At 43.4% G+C, this 27,141-nt stretch overlaps 1 protein-coding gene across 2 annotated transcripts; it reads right to left on the reverse strand.

The window, feature by feature from the left end:
• slc66a2 (solute carrier family 66 member 2) lies at positions 1 to 27,141 on the reverse strand. Of its 2 annotated transcripts, XM_071913376.2 has the most exons (5): positions 26,308 to 27,141; positions 25,457 to 25,590; positions 22,409 to 22,459; positions 13,833 to 14,049; positions 1 to 2,961 (listed from the first exon to the last, which is right to left on the reverse strand). In XM_071913376.2, the coding sequence occupies exons 1-5, from the start codon at positions 26,508 to 26,510 to the stop codon at positions 2,751 to 2,753; spliced, it is 816 nt and encodes a 271-aa protein (XP_071769477.1). In that variant the 5' UTR covers positions 26,511 to 27,141; the 3' UTR covers positions 1 to 2,750. The 2 variants fall into 2 exon arrangements, with proteins under 2 accessions (XP_071769477.1, XP_071769478.1); XM_071913377.2 differs by lacking the exon at positions 22,409 to 22,459.

A 27,141-nucleotide genomic window follows, 5' to 3' on the forward strand; every position in this document is an offset into this window, starting at 1 on the left:
GCCCTCCCCTCCTCCTCTTGGCTGGTACATCTGTTATCTGAGTAATGTTTCGTCTCTGTACCAGCGGAGTGCTTGATGTGAAAGCACAGCGCGTTACGATTTATGTGGTTATTATTACTTTTGATGGCACACGCCCAAAGCCCAAAGAAGGACGACGGCCGGTGGGCTCGCTCTTCCTTGTCTTTCTTTCTGACAAGTGATGTCAGCCAGACCCGCAGCGCTGAAGGGAGCCACGCCGGCCGCCCTGACAAGAAACACACCCGACACGAGCATCTCCATCAAGCAAAACGTGACGACGAATGGGTCCACAACATCTAGTCTTTCCATGTCCTTTTTATTGGGCGACACTGCCACCTTGGCTCCCCCCCCCCCCCCCCCATTCTTGGTGATAAAACAGCTTGAAGTGTCGGTGGATGTCATTAATTATATAGGTGGAGAACTGGCAGTTTCATAGAAATACGAAATAAAAACCAACACATGTAACATTGTAAAGTAACATAGAAAAACATAGTGATAATTCTATTTTTGGTACATCAACAAACTAAGAATACAGAAATTGGCAGTTTCTATGGGAAAATATCATTTGGTACTTGCACAACACATAACAAAATAAATGAACCGAAGAATAAAACAAAGTAAAATGGAATAACAGTGATAATCTATGTGGAAACTTTGAGGTCATTTTGATCCACTCTCACTTCCATACACTACAACTGGACATACAGTTCACAATCACCAACACAATCACCTTCATCAATATAAATTGCCTGATAAAAGGCAGGCAGACACCATCTGATTAGACAGGCATTTTAAGATTATAAAAAAGGATAACAAAATAAATATTCATGGCAAATGGATTTGGACACAAACGCAGTGTGCCTCCTCTGCTAAGAAACCATAGACTCATTCCACCATGTATATTCTTCAACGACCAGCTGAAATATTAAACAGAAGAGAAAGAAATATTAATAGAAAATGCGTTCCTGTCCCGTTTGAATAAAAAGGAAGTTTCTATTGCTCCAGGCTTAGAGGAGGAGGGCTGAATCCGGTCTGGTCTTGCTGCTGCCAAACTGGTACACAGTTCACTGAATGACTGGCAGTCATGTTCGTCCAGGTTTGGTATTCTGGCTTCCCCAAGGAAAAAATTACAAAACAACTAAAAACATCTTCACTGTAGGTACATTACTTGACTGCTATTCCTTGTTGTTTTCTCACAACACAAAGGTAGAGAATGCTACCCATCTAAACCAGCAGCACTCAGTGATCTGCTGTACCAAAGCAGCCAGAGGAATCATAAGTAGGGTTAGACCTTCATATTGGGCCTATATATGCATATTGGCCTTTCAATAAAAAACGGCTATTGGCCAGCCAGTGCTGCCCACCGCTTATATGATAGAAGTGAGGATGTGATATTTACCCAGCAGCTTCAGGGGCGGCAGTCTGTAAAAGCTGCAATGAAACCCGGCTCTCCCTGCCTTAAGGAGCTCCTAAAAGAATTTCATTAGCTTTCAATGGAGAGTTTTAGTGTCCCGTGATGGATTTTTCAGAGGTTTCTCCACCCTGACTGGATTAAATTCTGGGCGAAACAATGATCCTTTTTTGGAATTTTTGCCATGATCAAAATTCCATACAAAATATCAGTTATCAGCAGCCTCAATCCAAAAAAAATCTCAGTTATCAGCCTTCAAAAACCCATATCGGTCGAACCCTAGTCATGCGAGGTTCCTCTGTCGTTTTAGCATGTTGGCCACTTCTCAGTATTGGCTTGGAACAGGAAGATTGCCCTCATCTCCGTTATGAGGCTCCAGCTCTCCGTTAGTCTTAAGGCCGCCATTGTTTACGGCCAAGAGGGATACTAACACACTGCAGCCAGACTCAGTTCTCCAGCAGCCAACACATTGGACATCCAAGCCTTTGGGATTTTCCTTTTTTTTTTTGGTAAAGCTGCTGTTCGATTGCCTTTAGTTCATTTGTCTATTTACTCCACAAAATTGAGTCAGCGTGTCACCGCGCATGGTGACCATCTGTCCGACCAGCGGTAGACTGACCAGCATTTCTCCACTGAAAAAAAGAGCCAGAAAGATAACAATGCCATTTTGTACATTCAGTAAACTAGTGTATTAAGCATTTTTTGATTGATTCGATTCATACATTGATATTGCTGGTAAAGCAGCCAGCTGTGTTTGAATATCTATTAAGGCAGAGGGTCCATGCAACAATCATCGGTGTGTGTGGACGACAAAAGTTGGTCCACATTTCCTTGAGCGTCGGCACAGATTTTCAGTGCATACATCTGCAGTTTATATATACTGTATATATTCATTGCATGTGCATAATATTCTCTACATGCACAGGTATATTCGAGGATTTGCTCTTTTAGCGGTCTGCATACTGACACGCAAGCATACTGTCGCATGCTGTCGCGTACAGAAAGTCGGGGGGATAATAAATAAAACAAAAGGTCCTGTTGGATTGAATGTAACAAGTGTCCTTCGGCGTAATCCTTCGGGCGGTGCGACAAAAACACCCGCCGCTGCCAAGTGTTTGTGTATGTTCATGCCTTATTTATGAGTGTGCGTGGGTCTCTGTGTATACATGGAGGCAGGGGCGGGGCGGGGGTGGGCAGACTGCATCCTCTCAAGGTGCTTTGGCACTGGTGTGTGTTTTTTACATGTCCGCGGTTCCAATGTGGCGCCTCCTCATTGATGTATTTGCGTGTTAAACATGCGTGGACGTCCTTCCGGGCGCTCTCAGAGGGCCTTGGCACTGGTGGTGTGGGAGACTGTGTGGGACACTGGCTTCTGCGGGTAGCGGCTGTAGTAGTAGACCTGGAACAGGATGGTGAAGTCCACGACGACCTGCAGGAGGCCGCATGTCCAGAACTGCACGGGGGCCTGGGTGAGGAGGAAGTAGCCCGTCTTGAAAGTGTCACCGCTGGTCCACATCAGCACCATCTTGATACTAGGGTGGAAGAGAGAGAGAGGGAAAGAAAAAAAAAACAGATTGACGCAATGCTGGATCTCGACAGAGACGTAGGCCCCCTTTCCCTCTGGCATTAACATGTGTCTTGTCAAGTCATCTGACGTTAAAATGAGCCTCCAGATTGAAGTCGGATTTCTCTTTGCCTTGCCAAATCGATTGCAGAGCACGTCACTTGCTTACGTCCTTAAAAACTGACAGTAAATGCTTTGTCTCGCTTGTTCTCCATCCACTATCCTGACAACCCATTTCTGACAAGTATGCTACTATCTGAGCTGCCTGCCGCCTGTCTGATTTGCATAATGTTTCCTTGCTGGACCCGTGCGCTTTTTCTGTGTATGTATTTTCTATGTGGATGAGAGAAGCATTGCATTTACACTTTGGTGTTAATGTGGCCAAATGCGACCCTGATCACCTCCGGAGGTGCTCTGGGTGATTGGATCTTCAAGTGTCTTGGATGCATTTACCACCATTTTTTTTTGCGATTGCAATCTGCTCACCCAGGACGCATGTTAATGCCAGGTGGGAAGGGGGTCAGAGAAATGCAATATCAGCCGTGGCAAGGAGGCAGGAGGGGAATAGAAAATGACTCAGAAAATCCGGCACAATCACAACCATGTGAAATTGAAATAATGAAACTTCCTCAGGGTATGGTGCGGCTTATCAACTCTAGATCCTGTGGCGCATCTCTAACCGTAAAAACTCATAAGGGCGCTTCCAGTGCGGAACTCTGCCAGAGCTGGCTGCTCATAGGCCGCTCATATGAGGCCATCCAGGGGGAGAGTTACAGTAAAATAAAAGAGCTATTGTTTTAGAAGCCGCTGCAGAAAAGCACCCATGTGATTTGTGACAGGAGAGTGCCTTTAAGCATATTCTTTGTCCTCTCGCTGGCACTGGGGAAGCACTGTGAACTCAACTAATGAGATGAAAAAGGAAGTCTAATGAGAGTAGAGGAGGAATAGGAGAAGAACTGAGCCCCAGGGTCCAAACAGAACTTTATATACTTGTCATTTTTTTCCAAAAATGGAAAGATACAGATTATGTGACTGCACTTATGTGGAGGCATGTCCTCTAAAACTCCTCTTAGGTTTCATTAAAGCGCTGCTGGTGGTAGTTACAGGCGTTTTCAGAACCAGGTCACTACAGGATCCACAACACCTATTGACTTCTGTTGCCTCAGAGCTCGCTCGTGCTTTTCTCCCACAAACTTTTTTCGCCTTAGACAGGGATGCATGTAGGCAATGCTGACAAAAGAGGAACTGAGTCGGCATTGCATACACAAAGGCACAGCACAATGCACCCATGTGTACCTACACACACATACACACACAGGGCTCTTCAGATGTGCTTCCTAAACCAACCTGCCTACAACAACGTGAATACACACGGAGACATTTGAAATCTGGTCCTTTCACTACGGTCTGCTTTGTGTTGGGAGCATGTCCATTTGGCTGGTCAGCACTGTCTATTTGACTAAGCCTTGCAGGAGATTTCATTGTCATCGGGCCAAGCGCTCCACTGAATTTAAATGCATGAATTTACTGGGTGAGTTCAACAGTGATGGAAAGTGTGGCAAAGGCTCTATCTAATTTGTTCCGTGCTGAGGCCCGTTTTCCTATAGCTGGATATGTTTAAAATGGCTGCTAAATTATTCAGAGTTGACATTTCACTAGGCATTTCTTGGGAAAGGTTTGTGTTCGAAGCAATACCATGACCACACTGTATTTCACACAGCCAATATTTTCCAACTGAGTAGCCCATCTATGTGAAGAAAGATCAATTGCAACCGTAATCTTATAATAGGGTCATAACCATTATACCGTGGCAGGGTCAAGTATTCCCCATAAAAGCATAACCGTAATTTGTCACGTGGTTCTGCGTATGGATCCTTGCTGTTAAGAACTGAAACCGCATGAAGGGAAAACTCATCGCAGGGTAAAGCTGTGAATTCAAATGCAGCTGAAACAGGAATGTATGATGATAAACTACACAGGATGAAGTCTGTGTTGGCAGATTCCCCGCCTTCGCATAAGCCTCTTAATAGATGTAAAGGAGGGATGGAAGGTAATCTAGTGTTTCTCCTCCCTGCCGGGTTGATTGTGCGGGAGAGGTTCACCCTTAACCCCGGCTGTCTGTCTGTCTGTCTGCCAGCCTTACGGGGGCAAAGCTTGTAGCCGAGGCTTGTCAAATCTCCTCCTGCATTATTCATGACTCCAGCTTCACCTTGGCCCCTTTCATTTGCGCGGCCGGTTTGTGTTGCTACCTGTTTTTCCTCACACCCCCTTCTTACTTTTTACCAACTCTTCCCACTGCAACCTCTCCAAGCGTCCCTACTGGCTTCCCTCCCTCCCGCCTTCACATACTGTACTTTGTCTTATTTTTTTTTGCAGCCTCCATAAGCCCACTCTCTACCTCTCTCTTTCTCCCCATCCATTCATCTTCCCACCAACTCTTTCCATCTTCGTCTCTCCTCTCTATACCTGTTCGCGCTCGCCTCCCCCAACCTTCCCCTGCTCTTTTCTCTCTCTCTCTCTCTCTCTCTCTCTCTCTCTCGGCAAGGAGCTTGTTAGCTCTGTGCAAAAGAGGAACATCTCCTCCCGTTCCATCGGCGGCCGCTGTCTTGAGTTTTGACGGTGTGTACCGGGCGGGTAATGATGAGAGAGGCGGGGATCAGGGTTTGATCAATTCCGCTGCCGGTTCCCTAATAAGAGGGAACGCAGCGAAAGGCCGGGGACAGAGAACACGCCCGGCTACTTATTTGTCACCTTCCCCGAGACGTGTAGAGCAGAGGAGAGGGGGAGAACGCCAAGCTCCCGGCTGAATTGACAAGGGTGGAGGGGTGTAGCGGCACCGACTTGACAATTCCTACAGTGAGCTCCAGAAGTATTGTACAGCAGCACTCGCTTTGTACTCGCGTCACTGAGATATGGACTATACATAATGTCAAGAGACAAGTCTACGGAAACATACCATCCTAAGCGTATTTGACTAATAAGGAAGCAGAGACGAGGAGGATGGGGTGGGGGAGGAACCGCAGGGATGAATGAGGAGCTGACGGCTTAAATGGACCGAACGTTGGAAGTGCCGAATGTGATTGGTGTTTGTTTGGATCAGCTCCAGAAGTATCGTCCAGCCACAAATTGTCTGGCGTTTTTGAATTTAGACTCTCATGACTTTGAATACGAAATGACACAATGACCACACGGTTTAACTGCAGGCTGTCTGCTTGGCTTGTAGGCCCATTTCAGGGTGCCAAAACTATTTTGAGAGATTAATATTACGTTTAATAATGTAGTCAAATAATCTTCCTGCACGGACTTCCCAAAGTCTGCAACACATAAACATCACCACCCTTAATACGCTTAATATTATCGTCTCTTTCCAGCCTTTTTTTGCATTTAATCTCTAAGAGGATTCAGCAGTGAATTAGCTTGGCTCTAAACTACTCTGAAGCAGCAGTGAGCACATGGTCGAAGTAAAGGAGAGCAACTACACACGGTTCTGAGTTATCAATCCAGCTTTGAATCGTCATGTGCTGCTACAAGGCTTCAAGAAAGGAAAGTAAAGTAAAAGGCAGGAAATATAGGCAGGAAATTAGTTGGGAGAAAAAGTGTTGAAGGGCTAAAAGGGTTCATTCAATATACCTGTAAACACCCTCAAATTAAAGCTGCACTTTAACCATATATTCTTTGTGTCATTTTACATCCAAAGCAATAGGAGTATGGAGGCAAAACAACAAAGTATCAATGCACAAATACTTATGGAGCTCACTGTATCTGAAAAGAGAAACACTACACATCTGTAGTTTGGAAAAAAAAAAAATAATTTACTCAAATTCATCATTCAATATTCCTATATAGAGTATCTGGGGTGTAAAAGCATTATCATTTTGTCAACAAAGCACTTAAGTTGCCCAGCCTCTTGTAAAAAGTACCTAAATTTGGTTTAATCCGGTGCAATCAATCATTTTGTGGGTAACTCACTTAGGAACAAAACTCGGCATTGCTTTGTTGCCTTCATCATCGCTGTTGTTTGTTTGTACCGTTGCTGAATTGCATATAATCTTGTTTAGTGAGAGGAAACGTATAGTATACAAAATGTTGCTGAGGCTGCTTTACTAAATGAGACTTCACTTCCACCGCTACATCTCAAAAACAATTTGCACCTGGAAGGGGAGAAAAACATTAAAGATTCATCTCCCTCTACCCCACTAAAGAAGAAAAGAGTCCCTCTGAGTGGATGGAGGGTGGACGGGTCGGACAGGTGATCAAAAGGTTCCCTAGCAGCGCTGATCCACTGCAGAGAGCTGGAGCTGATCTAGTCTGGAGCCCGTCTATACACAGCAGCAGCATCACACTATACTCGGCTACAGAGGTTATGGGCCGTCAGCATCAGTAGTCAATATGCGTCTCTCCCAGCACATGGCTGCCTGTGCCTGTCTCTGTGTGTGTGTGTGTGGATAGCAGCCTGCAGGCTAAATAAGGCTCTGCCACTGTTATCTAGCGTGGTGGGATGCAGCTCAAGACCAGAGGCCATATAAGGGCACAGTCGGCAGTCTGCATGCCCCATCTCTCTGTCTCTCGTGTGTGTGTGGCCTGTGCATTGCTGTATTTCATTTGCTTTATGGTAGGCCGGTCATATTGGAGTCAGCGTGTGCCTCTGGTTCCACAGGCTCAGGACCATCTAGGCCTAATAGTAGCAGCAGCCTGAAAACCATTAACGCAAAACCTTCAACCTTCACACACACACAAACACACCGCGCTTAATCTGGCCCTGGCTACACAGACCCAATGCCAACGCTGCCAAAAAATGTCCATCCAAACAAGTTATTTAGTCCAACGTTGAGGCTTAAAATTTTCCTTAAAGAGCGAATCAGCACTAAATCACATTATTTGATCTGTAAACATGGTTATATGGCTTCCATACAGTGAATAGCATTAATCCTGTACTTAATTTCCACAGTTTCAAATTAAGTCACACACACCCCCATTTGCTCTCGCTCCCTACCCCACTTTTTCACATATTTCAAAATGGTGTATCAATTCAGTTTCACCTGCGACAAAGCAACAACGTTTATGGGAAATGTCTTAATTTTTAGAAGCATTAGCACCAACAATACCACTGGTGTGAGATAGAGGATACCAATCGTTTCCACCATGGTCTCATTTGTTTACAGTAATTATATCAAGCTATCACAATTAATTTGACATTGATTAAAATGTTTGTGTTTACAATGGATATTCTTTTGCAGTGAAGCCTTTAGTGAGATCCGTTATGATGAGGATCATGAATTCAACAAGAGAAATAGGACAAGTGGAGAGAGTTAGAGAAAGGTAGAGAAAGATGGAGAGAGAGAGGTGTATGGGGGGCAGAATGGCGCCATTGTCACATATGTATGAGCGATACTAACGCAAACCTCTAAGGACCCATTATGGTAACGTAGCAGTTACTGGTGTCAAACAGCATCAGTGAGGTTAACGCAGAACCCAGGGGGTGAATCAGCATCAGATAAATAGCGCTATCGGACGCCTTCGACGACGTCCCCGCTGGGACGGACGCCTCCGACGCGGGACTCGTCGCCCTCCCCCCCCTGAACTCTATCCATTTTTCATTATTCAAAATGGGTTCGCTAATGCCTATGGGCTTGCTACCGCCTATTTGACTGTGTGTGATGGTACAGCGCTGCTTGCGGGTACGCGGGGAGGACATCCAATATGATTCACTCTACTGGCAACTTTATCCTGCTCTGACTTCATCCCCTGCCTACTTAGAGGGTGAATGGGTGGGAGCGCTCCCTATTGCGTGCCTGAATATGCAAGTGCTGGAGGATGGGCAGACGCTTAAAATGCTACTCCAGGGGAAGCAGGGGCATGCTGGCCAGGGCGTAATTTGGAGGAAGTCAGCTTGATGTTTTTCCCACAGTGATGTGCTGGGATCTGATTGCTCTCTGTTCCGGGCACTTACAGGGAAAGGCACTCTGCTTTGCTTTTACTCCTGTCTGTTTGTTTTTATCTCTCACACACAAAAATTATATTACTATGCTGTATTTGTGAAGACCTTAAGTGACTACATTCATTCCCAAACCCCTAACTGAAACCTAATCCTAACCTTAAACCTAAACCCAAGTTCTAACCCTAAAATAGCCCTTTAAAAGAAGGAAGATTGGAAGATTTTCCTCATCTTTCTATCCTTGTGAGGGCACTTGGTCCTCAGAAGTACAGAAATACAACACACACACACACACACACACACACACACACACACACACACACACACACACACACACAGGGAAACCTTGAACACAGCGCTGAGGTAAAGTAACCTAGCAACAGCCTGGCACATACAGGCTCAACAGGTTGTGCACAGAGGGAGGATAGGACATAAACAATAACCAGAGCTGGAAATGATATTGTCCTCTGCTTTCTATGGCAGCTTTATCTAGACCAGTTGATGGCAAAGAGAGAGACATAGGCAGGCAGACAGTATTGCAGGGTAAGGCGAAGATCTGACAAGCAAAGAAAGCAGAAAGGGAAAATTAAAGGGAAAATCCACCCTAAAACACTAACACTGTTAAAAAACAGCTATTGGCGATGTATCTTGTATTTCTGGGTCCATTTTGTTGTTTTGTGGTGTATTTTTCTTATAACCGTGGATAACAATGGGGTTTGAAAATCTATATCTATATAAGTAAACTGTATTTTTATGCCCATAAGCCCACCTTCGATTGAAAGCTACAAGTTCACACCCCTTCTGCGGGGGTTGTCAAAAGGCATTCTGGGAAACGTAGGAAATCACTAACTAAAGTAGAAGTAGATGAGGTAGGTTGAGGGAAAGTGATACACCAAAAAAGTAAATTTACACTTCATCACAAAATAACTCCTGGAATGCATTGAACATCACAGATTGGTGATATCTAACAGTGTAAGAGTATCTGAGGGCGGAGAGGAGGGGGGATCTTTCCTTTAAGCACACACACACAACTTGTTGGACAATGAGGGCGGTGGACAAAGTGTCGGGTCGGTAGGAAGTCAAAAGAAAATAAAGCACGGGACGCGAGGGGTAGGAAAGGGCCCAGCGTGGGAGCTGTCACGGCCGGTTAAGTGGACAGGCGGCCCTGCTGGAGCTCTGTTATCTGTCTGCTGCAGAGAGGCGGCCAGCAGAGAGGGGAACACGCTGCTGAGAGGCAGGACACACACTGGGAACAGGTTCTTATCAGGCCCGTTTGTTCTGTGGACAATCACACACTCGCATGGCTTCTTATACATAGGCTACATACCAGTGTTTCCCACACATAGACTTTACTTGGACGGGCCGCCCAGGTATTTTAACGGCTGCCAAAGTATATTTGGCGACCCATTTTAGCATTTTTTATTTTTATTTTTTTATCCGTCCGAGAGAACGACGCCATCCGCGTTCGATTAACTAGTGGACAATCTCCCCTCGCTCTACCCCTCCAGGGTTTCCCACACATAGAAAACTTTGTGGCGGGCCGCCACAATATCAGCACTGACCGCCACAATTTTTTTTTTTTTCACTATTTAATCGTAGAACTGTGTGTAGCGCTTTGATTCGCTCAGCCCATAATTGCTCCACGCGATCTCTCTCTCGCTCTCTCTCTTTCTCTGTCTCTCGCTCTCTCTCTCGCTTGCTCTCTCTGTTGCTCGGTCTCTGTCTCTCTCTCTCTCTCTCGCTCTCTCACCGGACCCGTCTGTTTGCCTCCCACTGCACACGTGTGAGGGATATTTTTTTTCCATGCCAAGAAGACGGCCGACTGAATTCCCGAAAAGAACTAACAGTTAACGTTACTCGGAATACAGCTGAGTTTCCGAGATTAGCACGCTGTATAGCCTAGCTGCTAGTCAGTATCCACTGAGTGGACCGATAATGTTAATATTAACTTTTTAACTCTGACTCTGAATGTTTGCTCCCTCAATCCAGATTAATATAGAAAAATATTTTCAAAGAAGGAAAAGGACTCGTCCTGAAGAGGAGCAGGACAGTCTGGACCAGAGGAGCTGCTGAGCAGTAAAACAGAGTAAGGTTAGATAATAATGTCAAAGGCTGTAATGTAACGATGTAAAGATACAGGTGAGACTGACAGCACAGAGAGATGCAGCAGGGCAGAGGGGCAGAACAGCTGATTTCTCTGTAAAAGTTGTCTCATTTCTATTCTTCACCTTGTAGACAAAAGCAAGCAACAAACAGAACAGTGTAGCACTGTTTATATTTTTAAGTTATGTTATCTTTGACACAAAGTACTTTAGATATATACAGGTTAGTTATTTGTTTGACAAATGGAACTATTTAAAATGGAGTACATTAGATAATTTTTCAGCCATCCAGGTAATGGGATCCTTTATTGATATTAGCCTATATATTGACAATATAAGAGAATACAAGAACACCTACCACCACAAATCTGTGGGAAACACTGCATACATACAGTATCGTTTTCATCTGTTATATCACTGAAAACTCATTTTAATAGATTTGCTTTTCTCATCCTATCATTTGATTATTATAATGCTTTTAAACCTCTATTCTGTTTTAATCATGTGGTGCCATCTTGTTTTTGTTTTAATTTATTTACGCATCATTGCTTTTATTTGACTGTTATTTGACTTAAAAGGTTTAAAAAGTGCGATACAAACTAAGTTGTGTATTTTATTGTTATTATACGGAAAACTGTTGTCCAGGCATATAGCTTAAAAGTTACTAGGATTATGAAACTGTATATTCTTTAAAAATCAATTCCATGCCTAGGCCTCTAATTACAGTGGCTTCCGACTTGACGCAAATCAACATTAATGGGACAAAATGATACATTAGCAAAAGATATAGCGAGACAGGGTGCCTCATTACCATATTGATTTTCAAAGAAACTTAAAGAGGGCGTCCTGTCCTGTTAGCATAACAAATAGCTGTCGGAAGCCGCGTCCCGACAACACGCACGCGCAGCTCGACAGGTGCCAGAAATAGTTAATAAGCACATGTCAGTGTTAATGACACGCCGCGCTGCTGTTTCTCACTTCCTCTTTTAATGACCTGTCAGATTCAGAGGCCAATATCCCCTCCCCCTCCCCTTCCGCCCCTCGCCCCCAACCCAGTCCAACACAGACACGCACGCACACGCCCATCCCATTGATGTGATGGCTGTGGGACGCCCTAACAGCAACAGGCTATATGGCCGGCTGACTGTGCCTGAGAGGATGTGTTCAAGTACGTGTACGTGTGTGTGAAACAACATGATCTGAAGCCAGAGCTGCACACTAAAACAGACTAACAGGAGCCTCTGATGACAATAATGGAAGTGCTTCTCATAAATAAAACAGTACATAATAACCAGAATAAGAACATTATCATTACCATAAGGATACAATGCTAAAACCTTTGTTTTTATCTTCATCTAATTGACTCTTGGTAAATTATACCTAAGTCGTAAATGGTTGAGGAAATTGAAGGAGTGGAAGCAAATAACCTTGGTGTGTCTGCAACTCTGCATTTGAATGAGTCAAAGGAAGCTTCGTCTTCTAAGCGAGGTCTCCTGATTCCGCTAAAAACATTAGCAGCATAAGTTTGTCTATTACACACCCAGGAACTGAAGCGTTATCAAAAGAACCCCAAAATTAACAAAAGAGTACAGTAACAACTGACGAATCTGTGAATGAAATATCATGTGACTCATGAAGTGCAGGAAAATAAAGACTACACATATGAATAGACTAGCCTCCATGAAAGTGAAGGAAGTGTACAGAATGACATCTGTTGGGTACGTAAGGGAAATACATGTGACTGGAAAATTGTGTTAGGGCTTGAAATGTTTCTGAGTTATGAGTATATGAGTCACACTGTGGCAGCGGCTGCGTTTCCATGCATAGAGTAACGCGGCTACTGGCCATGCTCCAGTTAAGGTCTTCTTCAGGTTAATCTGTTTACATGAACTTCTGATACCCTCTGATTCAGTCTCCCTGTTTCCATGAATAAACCAGTTAACAGAATATCCCCCCCTCCCTCTTCAAAAGTAGCTTATGTCTAATACAGTGAAAAGAAAGGATGATCCCAAGAGTAAGTGCTGCTGCTAGAATGTACCTATAATCAAATGCGAGTCTGCGCTAGGGCTGAAAGGCATTGACAAAAAATTGAATTGATTGACAGAATATTGCAATTGCAATTACAATTTAAAACTGCGATTCCTATCATCACAAGTTTTTCTTGTCGTACATTTTTTAGAACTTTAAAATATAGGAAATAAATAAAAGATCATAAATAAAAAAATAGATGGCAGTGTGCAGGATTTACTGAGTTTGAGTATGATGAAAGGTTTTCACCAATATTGTACTAGATTCATGGACCAAAGATTACTAAAATACCTTGTTTAGAAATCCATTTTGGACGCTCCTCTCTTAAGCAATTAATTGCAGAAGTTCATATTGCGATTTCGATTTTTTTTTCCGATTAATTGTTCAACAGCTCTAGTTTGCGCAGATGGTGAAAACCAAAAGTGAAAGGAGTAAGATGTTTCCATGGAGGAAGCCAGGCATCTTAACTGGGTTTCTCATTATCGGAGTATGAGTTATAACGTTTACATGCATGGACTCAAAACCAGGTTTCTTGAGTAACTGGGTAAAGAACTAAATTCTCAGGGTGTCCTGGTGGCTCAGCTGGCTTAGGTACATATTAAATTTGGCCCGAGACCTTTGTCACATGTCACCCCCACCCCCCTCTCTCCCATTCCAAAAGGCAAAATGCCCGAAAATGATCTTTCTAATCAAATCTAATCAAAACAAAAAAAGAACACAATTCTCCATGCATGTAAATGAAGCCAGTGAGTATGTCCGGTACTGAATCCATACCTCATGCCCTCTGTGGACTTGTTCTGGTAATTGCAGTAGAGCTGCGGCGTGCCCAGCATGGCCTCCGTGAAGACGGCCAGGAAGCCCAGGGACTCCACGAACAGCGCCGAGTCCAGGAGGAGGTAGGTGATGTAGGCCGCCAGCAGCGTGAAGGCCAGCACGCACTGCAGGTAGTCCACGAAGCGACTCCACGACCAGAAGTGGCTCCAGTCAAAGTCTAAAAAAGGTACACAGGGAGAGATGAGGCCGCAGAGATGAATGGTTTTTAGCAGTAGAAAAACTACAGTAGGAAAACTAGCCAGCTGGCACATTTGCAGAAATGCTGATTAATGTGCAACTGTCCCTGTAAAAATAAACTCAGACACAAACACACAAAAAACAAAAGTATTGTATTAGACATATTATAGTTGAAGAGTTTCATTCCAAAAAGCTACATATCCATTTTGGAAAAAGATTGTTAGTCAACATTCGTAAAAATCTTTCAAAAATCTTTGAGATAACATCAAAAAATTTGACTATTTTATAAGAAAAGGTCATAAAATAACTAATGACGTCAATACTATTCCTTAATGACTTTCACTTTCATGTCCATAATCATTTTGTTCGATTAGGTTTCCCGGTTTCCACAGATCCCTTTTTGGAATGCGACTCTTCAATTACATCTTCACAACATGAGTAAATTGTGGTTGTTCCTCCTCCCTCTCAGCGGCAGTGGCAACTCAAAGACTGGAAGGATCTTCTTACATCAAACAGCAAATTCAGGTCAGTCAGAGGTGAGACGCTTCACTCCTCTACAGCTGGGCGCAGTCAGACTTCATACACAGGAGAAACTCACTTTCTACAAGTTGTGCCTGTTCTTTATGGAGCAGTATCTAACTAATACAAGGAAATGAAAGTTCTATTATTCTGGAAATTTTAACTAACTTTGAATCTTCACACTTTGGCTGCGACTTTTCACACGACTCCCACAATCCTCTTCTCGTATTCAGAAAGAACTATACGTCACCGCCACAAATACGCAGAGGGACTGCAGACAATCTGGACTGGTTCTCATTCAGAGGCTTTAGACTCCAGGATCTTCTGGGAGGAAGCCTTGTGTGAGATCTCCGTCCCACCAATAGAGGGGGATTGAAGGTGGTGAAAAAGCCCTGAGGAAGGGTGACAGCCCTCTCCACATCGGGTACAGTACAAGTAATGGGCTGGGTGGGACTCTCGTCAATGATGAATGATTTAAACCCTGTTCCCTGCCTTAACGCCTCTTGTGTGCTTTCACCCAGTCCCACTTAAGCAAATGATTAAATGAGGATTCTGGGCAAAGCAACATAGGATTTGTATAACGAGCAGCAGAGCCAATACTGATCAGACTGATCAAAACTAAAGGCTGCACAGTGTCGATCGCCTCAGGCACAAATACTCCAACTGTAGCCAATAAAGGAACGTCTAAAATAAGCAACGACGAGACATCTCTGTTTGCAGCGTAGGAAATAAATGCATTACATGAATAAAAAAATTCTGATTCTATTTCCTCGTTGATAAAATCCTATGATGATAAAACACATTGAATACATCTTAATGGTATGGTATGAAAACAATGCACATATTACGACTGGCCCAGGAGGAAACGGAGGGGGGGATAAATCATGAAAATCGAATCATGGCTGAAAGGAAAAGATGCTGCCGCAATGCTGTATCTTAAATGGGATTTCTACAAGCCTCGAATGCAATAGAGCCTATTCATTTAATCATGTTTAAATGAGGCTATCCTTATCTGAAAGACACATCTAGGCTTGCCTCGCCTCGGAGGCCTACACAGCAGATACAAGACGCGAGTTGCTGAAGAAATTAGAAAGTCTAAGCATAGTTTGACCTAACCTCACCACTGAAACAAAGTGAAACAATATAAAGGTTTACGACATTTGAGTTTATGAATCGTTGAAATATTGTTTCATTAGAGAACTGATGGTGATGGATCCTGACATTTAGCTGGCATTTATAGCTGAATACGCATGGCAGGCACATAGTGAGTGCAAAGTAGGCAGGCTTTGCAATATTGAGCCAATCCAATGGTTCCTTTGTGACAGACAAGTTCAATAAATCCCATAAACGTAACTGAATCCATTTCAAAAAGCAGTCCTTCTATATGGACAGTATACATGGCAGCTCACCACACAAAGAACCTCCCATGGTATAACCTTAGGACCAGATACTGTAGAAGTGACACCTCCATCAGACTTCATATCAACATGCTGTGGTGCGTTGAATATAACACAGCAGACCAGAAGTCGTTAAAAGGTCTAGTAGGGCATCTATTTCTCTTGAGCGTGATTAACACCAAGAATCCCCCGAGAGCTGTGGTGAATGTACAGCACTTCTCAGTTCTGTGGCTGGAGAAGCCTGGTGTGGCTGCGGGCCCCTTCTGGCAGCGGGACGAGGGTACCGTGGATCTGGGCCAGCTAGAGCTCGCCTGGCCCTCACTGATAACAGCCAAACACAGAGGCGAGCCAGGATCAGGGGCAATAGAGCAGCATTCAACACCGACCTGGCTGCCAGAGACATGCACAGCTTCATGCCCAACAGAGAACTGTACCTGATCACTGTGTGTGATCAAAGATTCAATGTATGGCACCAAGTGTCTGTGATGCTACGATTGGGGCTCGGATTGATTCTTTCGGCTGAATATTAAACATCTGATGGATCTTGTGTTTAGATACTGTCTCAGCTCAGGTCTACACTAAGGTAGGTGACCGCCTTAGGTCATGGCAGCCAGAAGGCCCCACAAAAGACAAGAATAGAACTACTAATGTATCTATTATCAATTTAAAAGAAATTTACTTCTGAAAAACACCCCCCTTTTTGTTACAATAAATTACTTCAATCTTGAGTCATGCCCCCCTCCTTACTCCGTCAGGCTGTAGTGGGCTATTCCACTTCTAGTGCTATTTTGCCACTTGACTGTAAGCTCATTTTCCTTGCCACTGCATCAGTAGCTGTGAGAGAAGTAAAAAACAAAAAGCAAAGCTCCCTAAGTAGGGCAGAAAAACAAAAAAAAACATGCCCTTGCATGCATACTTTGCTCAGCCCCAACTTGAAGGTAATGCATAGAAAATAGACAGATAGAAGAATAGATAGATGAAAAAGGGAGAGGGTTGGGATTGGGGGGGGGGGGCGATGCTTGCCGCCTCTGCTATCACCGTTCACGGGGGCGTTCACAGTAGGTGTGTGCTTGAAGACAGGCCAAGCTGTGTGTCTATTTTCATTTCTTGTTGTTATTCACATCGCTTACGATAGAGGTCACCGTATTGACGCAGAAAACACACACAAGACCCTTTAACATTGGTTGCTTTGTTGAATTAGCCTGCTGGCTAGTTAGCCAACAACGTCAAAAACCAACAGTTTGTTCAGGTTAACTGAGCTGACTCCTGTCAAGCTACAACTCAGAGTAGAGACTAGTGCTAACTACAAGACAGTTTCCTGTGTCACAGTAACCTACATTTGGAAACACATCATCCATATCGGACCACTTACATTTACTTATAATGTTACTGAATGGACCTACACCCACACTTTTTGGAGATATTACTCTTTTTCTAGCCCGGCTGTTATATATTTAGCCATTATTTGTGAATGGCCAGTTCTCCAATGGACCTCCATAATGACAGCAGCTGTGGTTATCAGGAGATTTGCTTTTTCTACATGATTCTTTCCTTAGTGCTTCAAAAAAGTTAAAAAATACATTCAGTGGGTGGGGGTTGGAGCATGCAAACCCATGAAATTGCACAGTGTGATGAGTACAATGAAATATTTTCCATCATGCAACTTAATTTAGTGGCCAGGTATTCAGTGAACAAGAACAAGAATACATTACTTAGGAAGCTGCTTAGGAACACCTTTCCCTCTAACAAAAAAAAGCAGCCTATTGCGATTTGTAAATTGCTGTAGTCAACATTGTGATTGTGACATTTTTTCAATTAATTGTGCAGCCGTTGCCTCAGCTACCTGTTTCACTGGTTGCATTCCTTCAAACCAGTGCTATATTGTCATTACCTCTCAATCCTAAGAAAGACTTAGAAGATATGAGCATGTCACAAATCTGATGTGCCTTCAACACAGAACAGTTACTGGATTTAAAAAAACATCTTGTAGGCAGAGTATGTGTCACACGGAGGTACAATAAGAGCACCGTTCCACAGACTACTACGGGGTGTTTATCTCAGCACTGTACCTCTGCCATACACCCTCCCGTACTGTGCCACTCGTTTACCCTGGGGCATCCTCATCGTCCTCTTTCATCCTCCGTTGTGTGGCAGCCACGGCGGCATTGTGTGGGAACAGACCGGAGCTGCGTACAATAGGCTCCCTGCGGTGGCCGAGCCTCCTGTGCGCAGCTTGGCTCGAAGTCACACGGAGCCGCGGTACATGTGTAGGCAGACGCGGGTCAAGAGTTGGAGATTTCAATCGCTTGTTTACCAACTGTTCCCTAACTGTTCCCTGCCAGCTTTAGTTAGAAGTTGGAAAGTCTACGGGGGCAGTTGAAATAATGGCTTGCTGTCACTCAAAAGCCCCGTGGGAGAAACAGAAACATTATTTTGAAGACAGTTAAAATAGCCCGGGAAATTGAACCACGAGCGTCATTTTCTGAATTTCGGGGGGGGGGTTTCAAAATAACGGATAGGCTTTTCGCGGCCGAGCCAAAACACTGTGTCTGTATTGCCGCCTGGCCTAAGTTAGGTCTCTATCTGGCCCCAGGGAGGGGATAACTGCGTCTACGGAATAAAGAGGTGATTTATTGTGAGCTGCCAAACAGAATGAAGCTAAAGGTACGGACCCCGGGGGACCAGAATGAAGAATGAGCCAAAAACAGCCGAAAAAAAAAAAAAAAGGGAATCTCTTGTACTGCCATGTACCGGTGTAACATCATTAGGCCTACATCTTTGTGGCAGTGGATCACTCAATCATTGTAACACAATCACAATAACTATAGATTTGATGAAATTCTGTCATTTTTGAGCCGGCCACAACCAGCGCATAAGGCATTACTAAGTGCTCTGATTACTTTTTGTGCCAAGGACAAGGTAACAAAAACTGGTAGTTTTTCAATTCATGGCTATTCAAATAAGAATGTCCAATTAATCAAATTTTTTACATCTTTTGGGTGCAGCTGTTCAGATGTGCTCACTGGATATAATGCAAAGGTTTCAGCCGTTTCCATTCAAAGACTATTTACAGTAGAGATTTCAAATTTTTTAGGATTGAACAGAAGATTTTGGTGGTAATGGGCAGAGCTGCTGTCTGTGGGGAACAAACATGCAAGCTATGCAGGAGGCGCAAAGGTTGCACAAAGGATTTTCAGTCATGGAACAGAGCCTTGGTTGCACAAACTCATAATTTCTTGCGCTGTTTGTAGGTTTTCATCAAATCCAATCAAGGTTTCCTGGTTCTCTCTCAACTCTTTGAAAAGTCTAAAAGTAAAGTCTAACCCAGCTTGAAGTATCATGCCCACATGAAACAAAACCTCCACTGTCACAGGACCTTTTCTTCTAGTATTTCAGTTCACTTTTTCCCTTCAAAACCCCTTTACCTCCACCTGAATGATCAACAGCATTTCTGATTCTGGCATGGCCAAGTGATCTGATCTTTTAATCCCCTTAAGGGATTATAGCCAGCAGTCTTCCATATAAACCACATTGAGCTGCTATTAGACCAAAGGACTAGGATTTCTCCCCTGCCTGAAACCTACGACTACCCAGGTTCAACACAAGACCTACAGCACATGTGACCATATGACAAGTGGGTATACTCTTAAACCTACGTATACCCTCAACGACATGATTAGATCTCAAGTACACATTACCAAATCTGAAGTCTCTACTTAAATGTTCGCAATCAGTTGTCCCTACGATGGCCATAGTCCTATTCAGGCATAGGAAGTACTATTAACAGTAGGTAATGGTTATCTTTCTCTGTACAAACGTCAGCCTGTAATTAAGTTTGATGTGAGCGCCCGCCGTGATGATGATGCCGCGCCTCTGCACCTCTGTGAGGGGAACAAATACATGCTTGTGTGATTTAGAGAACAAAGAGAACCAACTCAGCAATCAGAGAAATGTACAAGTTCAGACTTCCCCCTGCTGACTAAACAGCACTATGGTGAGAGGCTGTAGAAAGTGCTGTGCAACGTGTAGCGGTTCCACCTGACAGCTTCACACTCGCACCAGTCTGGTGAGTGTGGCTGATGTCACGCTGTGAGCTCTCAGTAACATCTCCAATTCTAATTCCATCCTATGGGACTGATATTGACGACCGTTGTTCAAGGCCTCTGAGCGAGGCCGCGTGTCTTACCAATCCGCAATTCTGCTTCATTTTTTATTTCTTCTTCGCCCCCCCCCACCTGGGTGCCTTCATTTTCTCCATCAATACTACATTACAACATGCTTAGCCTTCATATTTCCACTACCAGATCAATGAGCAGGCCCGGACCAGCAAAGCTGCGATCAAAGAACACGGCTTTCTGTCAGTTCTAATGATGCTTGGGAGAGCTCGCTGATTGATGACCATTCATAGACGCTGAGCTCCAGCCTCTGGCGCTGGGCAACCAGCTTCCAGATTTGGGCCGACCGAGCCAGCAGCGCCAGAGACGAGCAAATACCCCTGCTCCCCCTCTGCTGAGCCGACTGACAACCAGAAAAATGTCAGAAATACAAACCAACTCAACCACAGAATGCCTGCCACGGCCTTCATGAAAATTTTTTCATGCTTTTCTGCAACAATCAAAATGAGTGAAAATAACCAACACAAGGTTACATAATAACACTTCAATACTTCAAACCATCTAGTGTGTATCACTCAGTCTTAAGAAGAGAATCTATAGTAAACTGAGCCAAGTGCACACTACCATTTCACATCATGCATTTGTTGTTTCCTAGCGCCATCTAGTGTCCGTACAAGGGACAACAGCCATTCCTTTATTAAAGAACGCCAGATTAGAATGGATCTGGATGCATAAAGTGTGTTTCCCGCTTGGTGTGATGCATCCAGTCCTCCAGACCACCACCCTCTATTAGGATGGCATCATTATAGCGATAAGATGGTATACAGTATACAGAGTAATCAGCTTCAAATCTAGCAATGAAAAATCTTTACGATATTTTCCATTGTTTTTAAATGGCTTTCCACTCCAACTGTTGGCTTGTGAGAGCATCAGAAATGCTGTGCTCTAATATTAAAACCTACCAGCTACATAGCAAACTAGGGAGCTGATGTGACTGTGGGCAATTAACTGTGAAATGGTACTGCATCAAATCACGCAGCAGAGAAAGATTATATTCATGGTTCGTTGTCTAATGTCTCTCAGCAAGGTTGAAGATTATATAAGATGATCACCTTACAAGTGATTCGGGTTGAATATTAAACTGGTGATACGAAAAGTCTAATATGCTCAAATTGTTGAAGGGAAAAAAAAGTCAAATCAGTCTTCTTACACAGCGCACACAGAGAGGAACTGTGTAAAACGTCAGCATGATAACAGTGACTGGCAGCCCCTCTCACCACCCTGTACATGAAGTAAACCTACAGTAGCAGCTTTTCTGTTGCTGCCTGCTGTCTCACCTTTGTCCCCCCCCCACCACCCTTGTAGAGTTCATCTTTTAAACTAAACACTAAACCTACACTAACACTAACCCTGATCTAGACCTGGGTTGTCTTCCAGGTCTCGACTTACCCACAGGTCGACCCTTTAACAATGATGGTCGACCTGCAGATTTCCTGGGTCACTTGTCTGATGTGAAGGGGGTATTAAGAAGGGAGTTGAAACCAAGTGTAGTTCAAATTGCAATTACAAAAAAGAAGTCAAAGAGTTAGAAGACAAAGACAATTAAAGTCATTAGCATCTGAACTGGCTTAAATTTCAGGCACATTATCGGCAAGCTGGTATAAGACAGGCCTACATTCACATTGCAGTAAAATGAAGTAAGCAGATTAGGTATGAACATGCACCATTTTGAGGCTCCTTTAACACACACACACACACACACACACTTGTTGTGCCAGTCATTACATTTCAAACCATGAAGTCAGTCTACTGAGAAGAGGTCAGTAATTGGTTTAAAATAACTACAGTTAATAAGCCCATGATGTCCAGAATACATTAACTTTCTTTTTCAGACAAAAAAACACCAGAACACAACAATAAAACAATGTCATTTCATAAGAATGACAGGAGTATGCACAGGTAATATATGCAAAATCACACACCAATCAGGTTTTGCAAGACAAGCTTATCCTTATTTTGTATTGAGGGTGGGCAACATGCATTGAGAGCATCAGAATTGAGGCTTGCAATGAATGAACGGAAAACATGTCCCACGAATCAAACATGGATACAACAACAGGATTACATGCGAGTGCAATGGATTCATGCTTTGTCAAAGCATGATGCAGCGGTGTTAGTCATCGGTTAGTTTTGATTGGGCTAGAGGGACGGCCACACTAGGTCATGCACGAGACAGAGAGATGGAGAGGGAGAGGCAGATGAACTACGACTGATGTTTCATGGCAGACACATTAAGTACTGTACATACCCAGAAAGAGCCTCTTAGGGATTTTGACCTCCTCGTCCTTATTGTCTGTTGCTACAGACACAGAAAACAAAATAAACGGGGAAAGGAAAAAAAAGAGAGAAAGAGAGCTTGGTTTCTCTTGTGCAAAGCCAGAGGTGATCCGTAACCTGCCAGGTTTTCTGGACCTGGGTTAGGGTGATTTTGTAAATACCCCGTGTCCTGGCTGAAATGCATTATCAGTCTATGACAGGTGAATCCATACAGCAACTTTTGCACAGGAGTTTGTCAGTTGGGTTTCCATCTTTGTCGGCTCTGTAAGCAAAGTACTTCCATATTTCACTCCTGGGACCATTTTTGCACCAAGTGCACTGGGATTCAGTTCAAAATGTGGTGGACTGTCTGACGCTGTGTCATGCTTTCAGCTGTTTGACTGCTGCAGTCAACTGTCTATTCTAATCCTCCTTCTTCAGTCTATCTCAATCTCAATCCGTCAACGCCCTCTGGAGGTGATGTTGAAATGGAAATGCAGCTTGCAGAACACTTTTGGTCAAAGTATTGAACGTTTAGAAAATTCAATACAGAATTCAATATTTTGCAACAGCATTGAAGCACCATTGAAATTTCAGTTATCGTGACAACGCTACTTGGTACTGTATCAGAAAAAAAAAAAATCCAGCCCACTCACACATGCAGCCCTACTTTTGGACAAACTGCATAAGACAATGAGTTAACGTGTTTACACAGAACAAACTTCAGCTGTAGGTTAGTAAAGTCAACACTCTGTAGAGTCTCTATAGAAAGTGTCTGGATCATAGGGATGAAGTACCTTTTGATACTCTGATTCCTGACTTTTTTCAGACACCCTGTATTTAGTCATCTGACAACTATGGACATTAGCACCATTTATTCAAGTGTCCTCCCCCTCAGCCTACCAACTACCTTCAGGTCACCAAGAGAACATGAAGCACAGCTGAACAGCCAATCCCGGACCAGGATTACATGTCTGGATAGGGAACTACAAAACTACAGCAGATTCCTGTCATAGTGATACAGTCTACAAACACGTGACAGATGGATCAAACCACCGTGGGTTTTTCCTTCTCTATTTGTGTACAACAGCTGTACATGAAAAAAATAAAAGTCTGAACTATAATGAATAACTTTATGAGACTGAAAGAGCAAGCTGTGGGGACAGTTGTTTTGCTTCTGTTTATGGGAACAGGTGACTTAGCAGGATGCATCTGGTTCTCATTTAACTTTACTGCAGGCAGTAGTAGGCATTGGACTGTGGACACTGTCGTTGCCTTTGGAATATTTGTCTCCATCTCAGTTTACTTTTATGGGTATACTGTGATAAGATGGGCCACACAAGAACCCAACCAATATAGGACTTTTGGATCTATTACCAATATCAATAACTGAGGAATAAAATGACCAATTAGCATTAAGAAAACAGGGCCAAAACATTAAACTAAGTGTTGCTGTCCAAACATTTCTACAGCTCAATGTATATTCGAACTTGATTTTATTCATGATGATTGATCATCATAAATAAAGAAATAAATAGGCCAATAAAATTCCCGGGGTATGATTCCCCGTGAAATGTGCAGGAGATAAAGATCGAGCCTCAACCAAAACAGGAAGACTCTCATTGCTCTGCTTGTTTGTACGAAACAAATACACAGAAAGGTCCAGATGCTGCAGTTACTAATAATCAGGATAACCACATCATTCACCAGTGTATTGTCAAGAAGAATAGATCAACTCTACTATATTGTTAGCTGTCTTTCAGTATCATAGTAGCCTGTTAGTGAAAATGTTTTGTGAGCATTGCCCCTATAAATTCCACATCTCTATAAGCAAAGCTGCTTTGCTAGCTCAATCTTGTTGTAACTAAAATATTCGCCAGCAAAAATATTCTTTGTCATGCATAAATTTACCACCGCAGTTACAAGGAACACTGTGCGAGTGAGCATCACAAGGTGAGAGAGCACTGTTTGCTTAGCATTGGGCAAACTCAAATTCCAAACCTGATCTTACTAAAATATTTGCCAGCAAAAATGTGTGTCGTCATACAGATTAGCCACTGCAGTTGCAAAGCTACACCTAACACTGAGTGAGTGAGCATCCCTCAATATGAGGCTGACTGACCTGAATTTGGCTCCTGATAAACACCTTCTGCTGTGGGAAAATAACTCTCCTCCTGACACAAGTTTACTCCAGTTCCGTTATTCAGTTTACATTCACCACACCTCTTCTGTATAGTACATATTTGTCTTCTCTCTGCAGTCCAAGGGGGGGAATGAGTGGCAAGTCTCTTTGTGACAGCTGACTTGAAATATTACCACTGAGGGACTCAAGGCGTTGCCAAAGTCATCAAGTTTTTAATTCTACTGGTAGCAGCCTTAATAAACAATATATAACATCAGAAATTGTAGTAATTAAAAAAACATTACATTTTTTTAAGTTCTCTTTTCTAGGTAGAAAAATGGATGCTTTCTGTTTTAAACTTCACATAAGAAATCATGTTAAACAGCTGAAAGTCAACGCATTAGTAGTTGATGTAACAGCATGTTCTGAAACACAGCAGGTGAATCTTCTAGTTCCTGCTTAGATAAATACCACTGAGGTAGAGTATAAGAGTTTTTCTTTCAGATGGTTATTTTTTGGTAAACAACGACATTATAGACAAAGTTCTTTACTGTAGTTAACTGATGATGCATTTCATTTCTGAAGGGGTTTTAACAGCTGTGTAAATACTGAAGCGGGTTTAACAGGATTGTTCAAACAGCAAAATGTAATGAGTTGTCCTCTAGTCACTTACACTGGGAGAAGGGATACTGTGCTTGCATAACACCATGCTGTCTCTCTCTCACACACACACTCACAGTTACTCTCACAAATACTCTCACACACACACTCACTCTCTCACACACACTCTTCACTTTTACACATACACTTTCACACACTCACTCACATTCTCTCTAACACACACAGCGGTGATGTAACTGAGCATTATGTGACTGAGGTCACTGGCACTGTAAAGGGGCCCTGCAGAGGCTCTCTAACCTGTGAAAGAGCGTCGCTTGGTGTTGAGTTCAGTGGCCATGCGGACGTCGGTGCAGAGGTTCAGCATGATGAGCATGGTGGCGATCATGATGATGCTCTGCCACAGCAGCGGCGTCTCAAAGTAACGCCCAAATCTGACGGAGAAAAAACAAAAACATACAGTGTGTAACTATGTAACATGTAGCAGGTATAAAATAATTGCGTTTCCAGTCTAGCACCAGCATCTGCTCTAAGGCACAGACAGACTGAATAAAATGAGGCTTTGTCAAATCACTGCATCAGGAAAGATAATATTTTCCTTGCATGCCCCATCTGGACTCCAGGCATGGACTGAGACTGTATCAGATCTTGTTAAACCCTTGTTCTGATATATTCTATCTTCTTGTATGCAAGGAACATCAAGCCAAACTCCATTCAAAAATCTGGCAATTTAATGCTGCCTTTCATAAAAGACCTTTTAAGAATTGTTACGAACAACTTTTCAATTTGGCATGCATCTAATCCACTAAGCAACACTTATTTTGCTAAAATACTAACTTTTAGAACTGGTTCTCCTGTTAATCCCACAATCTTCTTCCACCAATATACACCATGGAGGGAGGTACCAAGCAGTGTGAACTAATTCTAAAACTTTACACTTAATTAAAATAAGTACTGGTTTGTGGCTCACTTGTATGCCGAATTTACCAGAATAACCCAATGATTATTAAAACATCTGAAGTCACGTTCTACCTTTGCGGATAAGCAAGTGAAGACAAAATTGACAGATTTCTGAATGGAGTTTGGCGTGACGTTCTTCCCCCTATCCTGGTGTGAGCGGATATCAAGGCTCGGGGAACACCTGTCCTTACCTGAAGAGTATTCGGAGGATGTTGGCCACCAGGAGGACCAGACACACATAGGTGGAGAATCCCTCTGCATTCTGGCTCCGGCGGATGTCTCTGTACTGGGGGATGTAGGGCACCACCCCGCCAAACACCATGGCACCAGCCGCGACCCAAGCCACCAGTTGGTTAAACACGTACACGACCTGGTCAAACACCTCATCTTCCATGTTTACTCGCTCGCCTACTTCGATTAGGGCAACAATCGACAACAATACTTGGGCAAGACGTTGTGAATTGAAGCCTTTCTGCACACAGCTGGCCCTCAGTTGCTGTTGGGGGCCTTTAAAAAAAAGCTAGTTAGCCTCCTGTGGTTCCCTGTGATGAATTTGAGAGACTAAACAGCGTGATATGCGTAAACGCGTTTTCATTGTCCTTGCACGGATCAGACAGACAAAAAGCAGCTACTGCCACGCCATCACAAGCCGAGCACTGAATCGGAAATGACGAGCCGGGCTAACGTTACTGTAACAGCGGAGAACAATAGTCCAAACAGCGCAAACATTAATATATTAGTGTATAACTACAACAACGATGCTCGCTAAAGGCAACAGTATTGGCAACCGACGAGACGGCCGTGATTTACAACCTACTCTTTACTGAATGCGTCCCGTTTTCTGGTTCAACAGTTTTGTTGATGCTAGCTACAAGGTTTGAGCGGTTGCAAAACATAGCTTGGCAGCAGAAAACATCAAAAAATTTCTGAGATAGTAAAAAAAAGCCCTTGAAATTGTCTGGAAACCAGAAGAAAACTAGAAATGTACACTTAATCTGCACTATTTCAGGCTCCCCGTGTTACAG

Source organism: Centroberyx gerrardi, chromosome 19, assembly GCF_048128805.1.
Source record: "Centroberyx gerrardi isolate f3 chromosome 19, fCenGer3.hap1.cur.20231027, whole genome shotgun sequence".
In the NCBI taxonomy this organism is placed as follows: Eukaryota; Metazoa; Chordata; class Actinopteri; order Beryciformes; family Berycidae; genus Centroberyx; species Centroberyx gerrardi.

Bases quoted from the DNA above. Each gene is read 5' to 3' on its own strand.
- slc66a2 (XM_071913376.2), bottom strand. From the start codon at position 26,510: ATGGAAGATGAGGTGTTTGACCAGGTCGTGTACGTGTTTAACCAACTG. The intron at 22,460-25,456 runs GTTAGAGAGCCT...CTGTGTCTGTAG, and splicing joins CAAGCGACGCTCTTTCACAG to CAACAGACAATAAGGACGAG. The intron at 14,050-22,408 runs GTATGTACAGTA...TACCTTTTTTAG, and splicing joins CCCTAAGAGGCTCTTTCTGG to ACTTTGACTGGAGCCACTTC.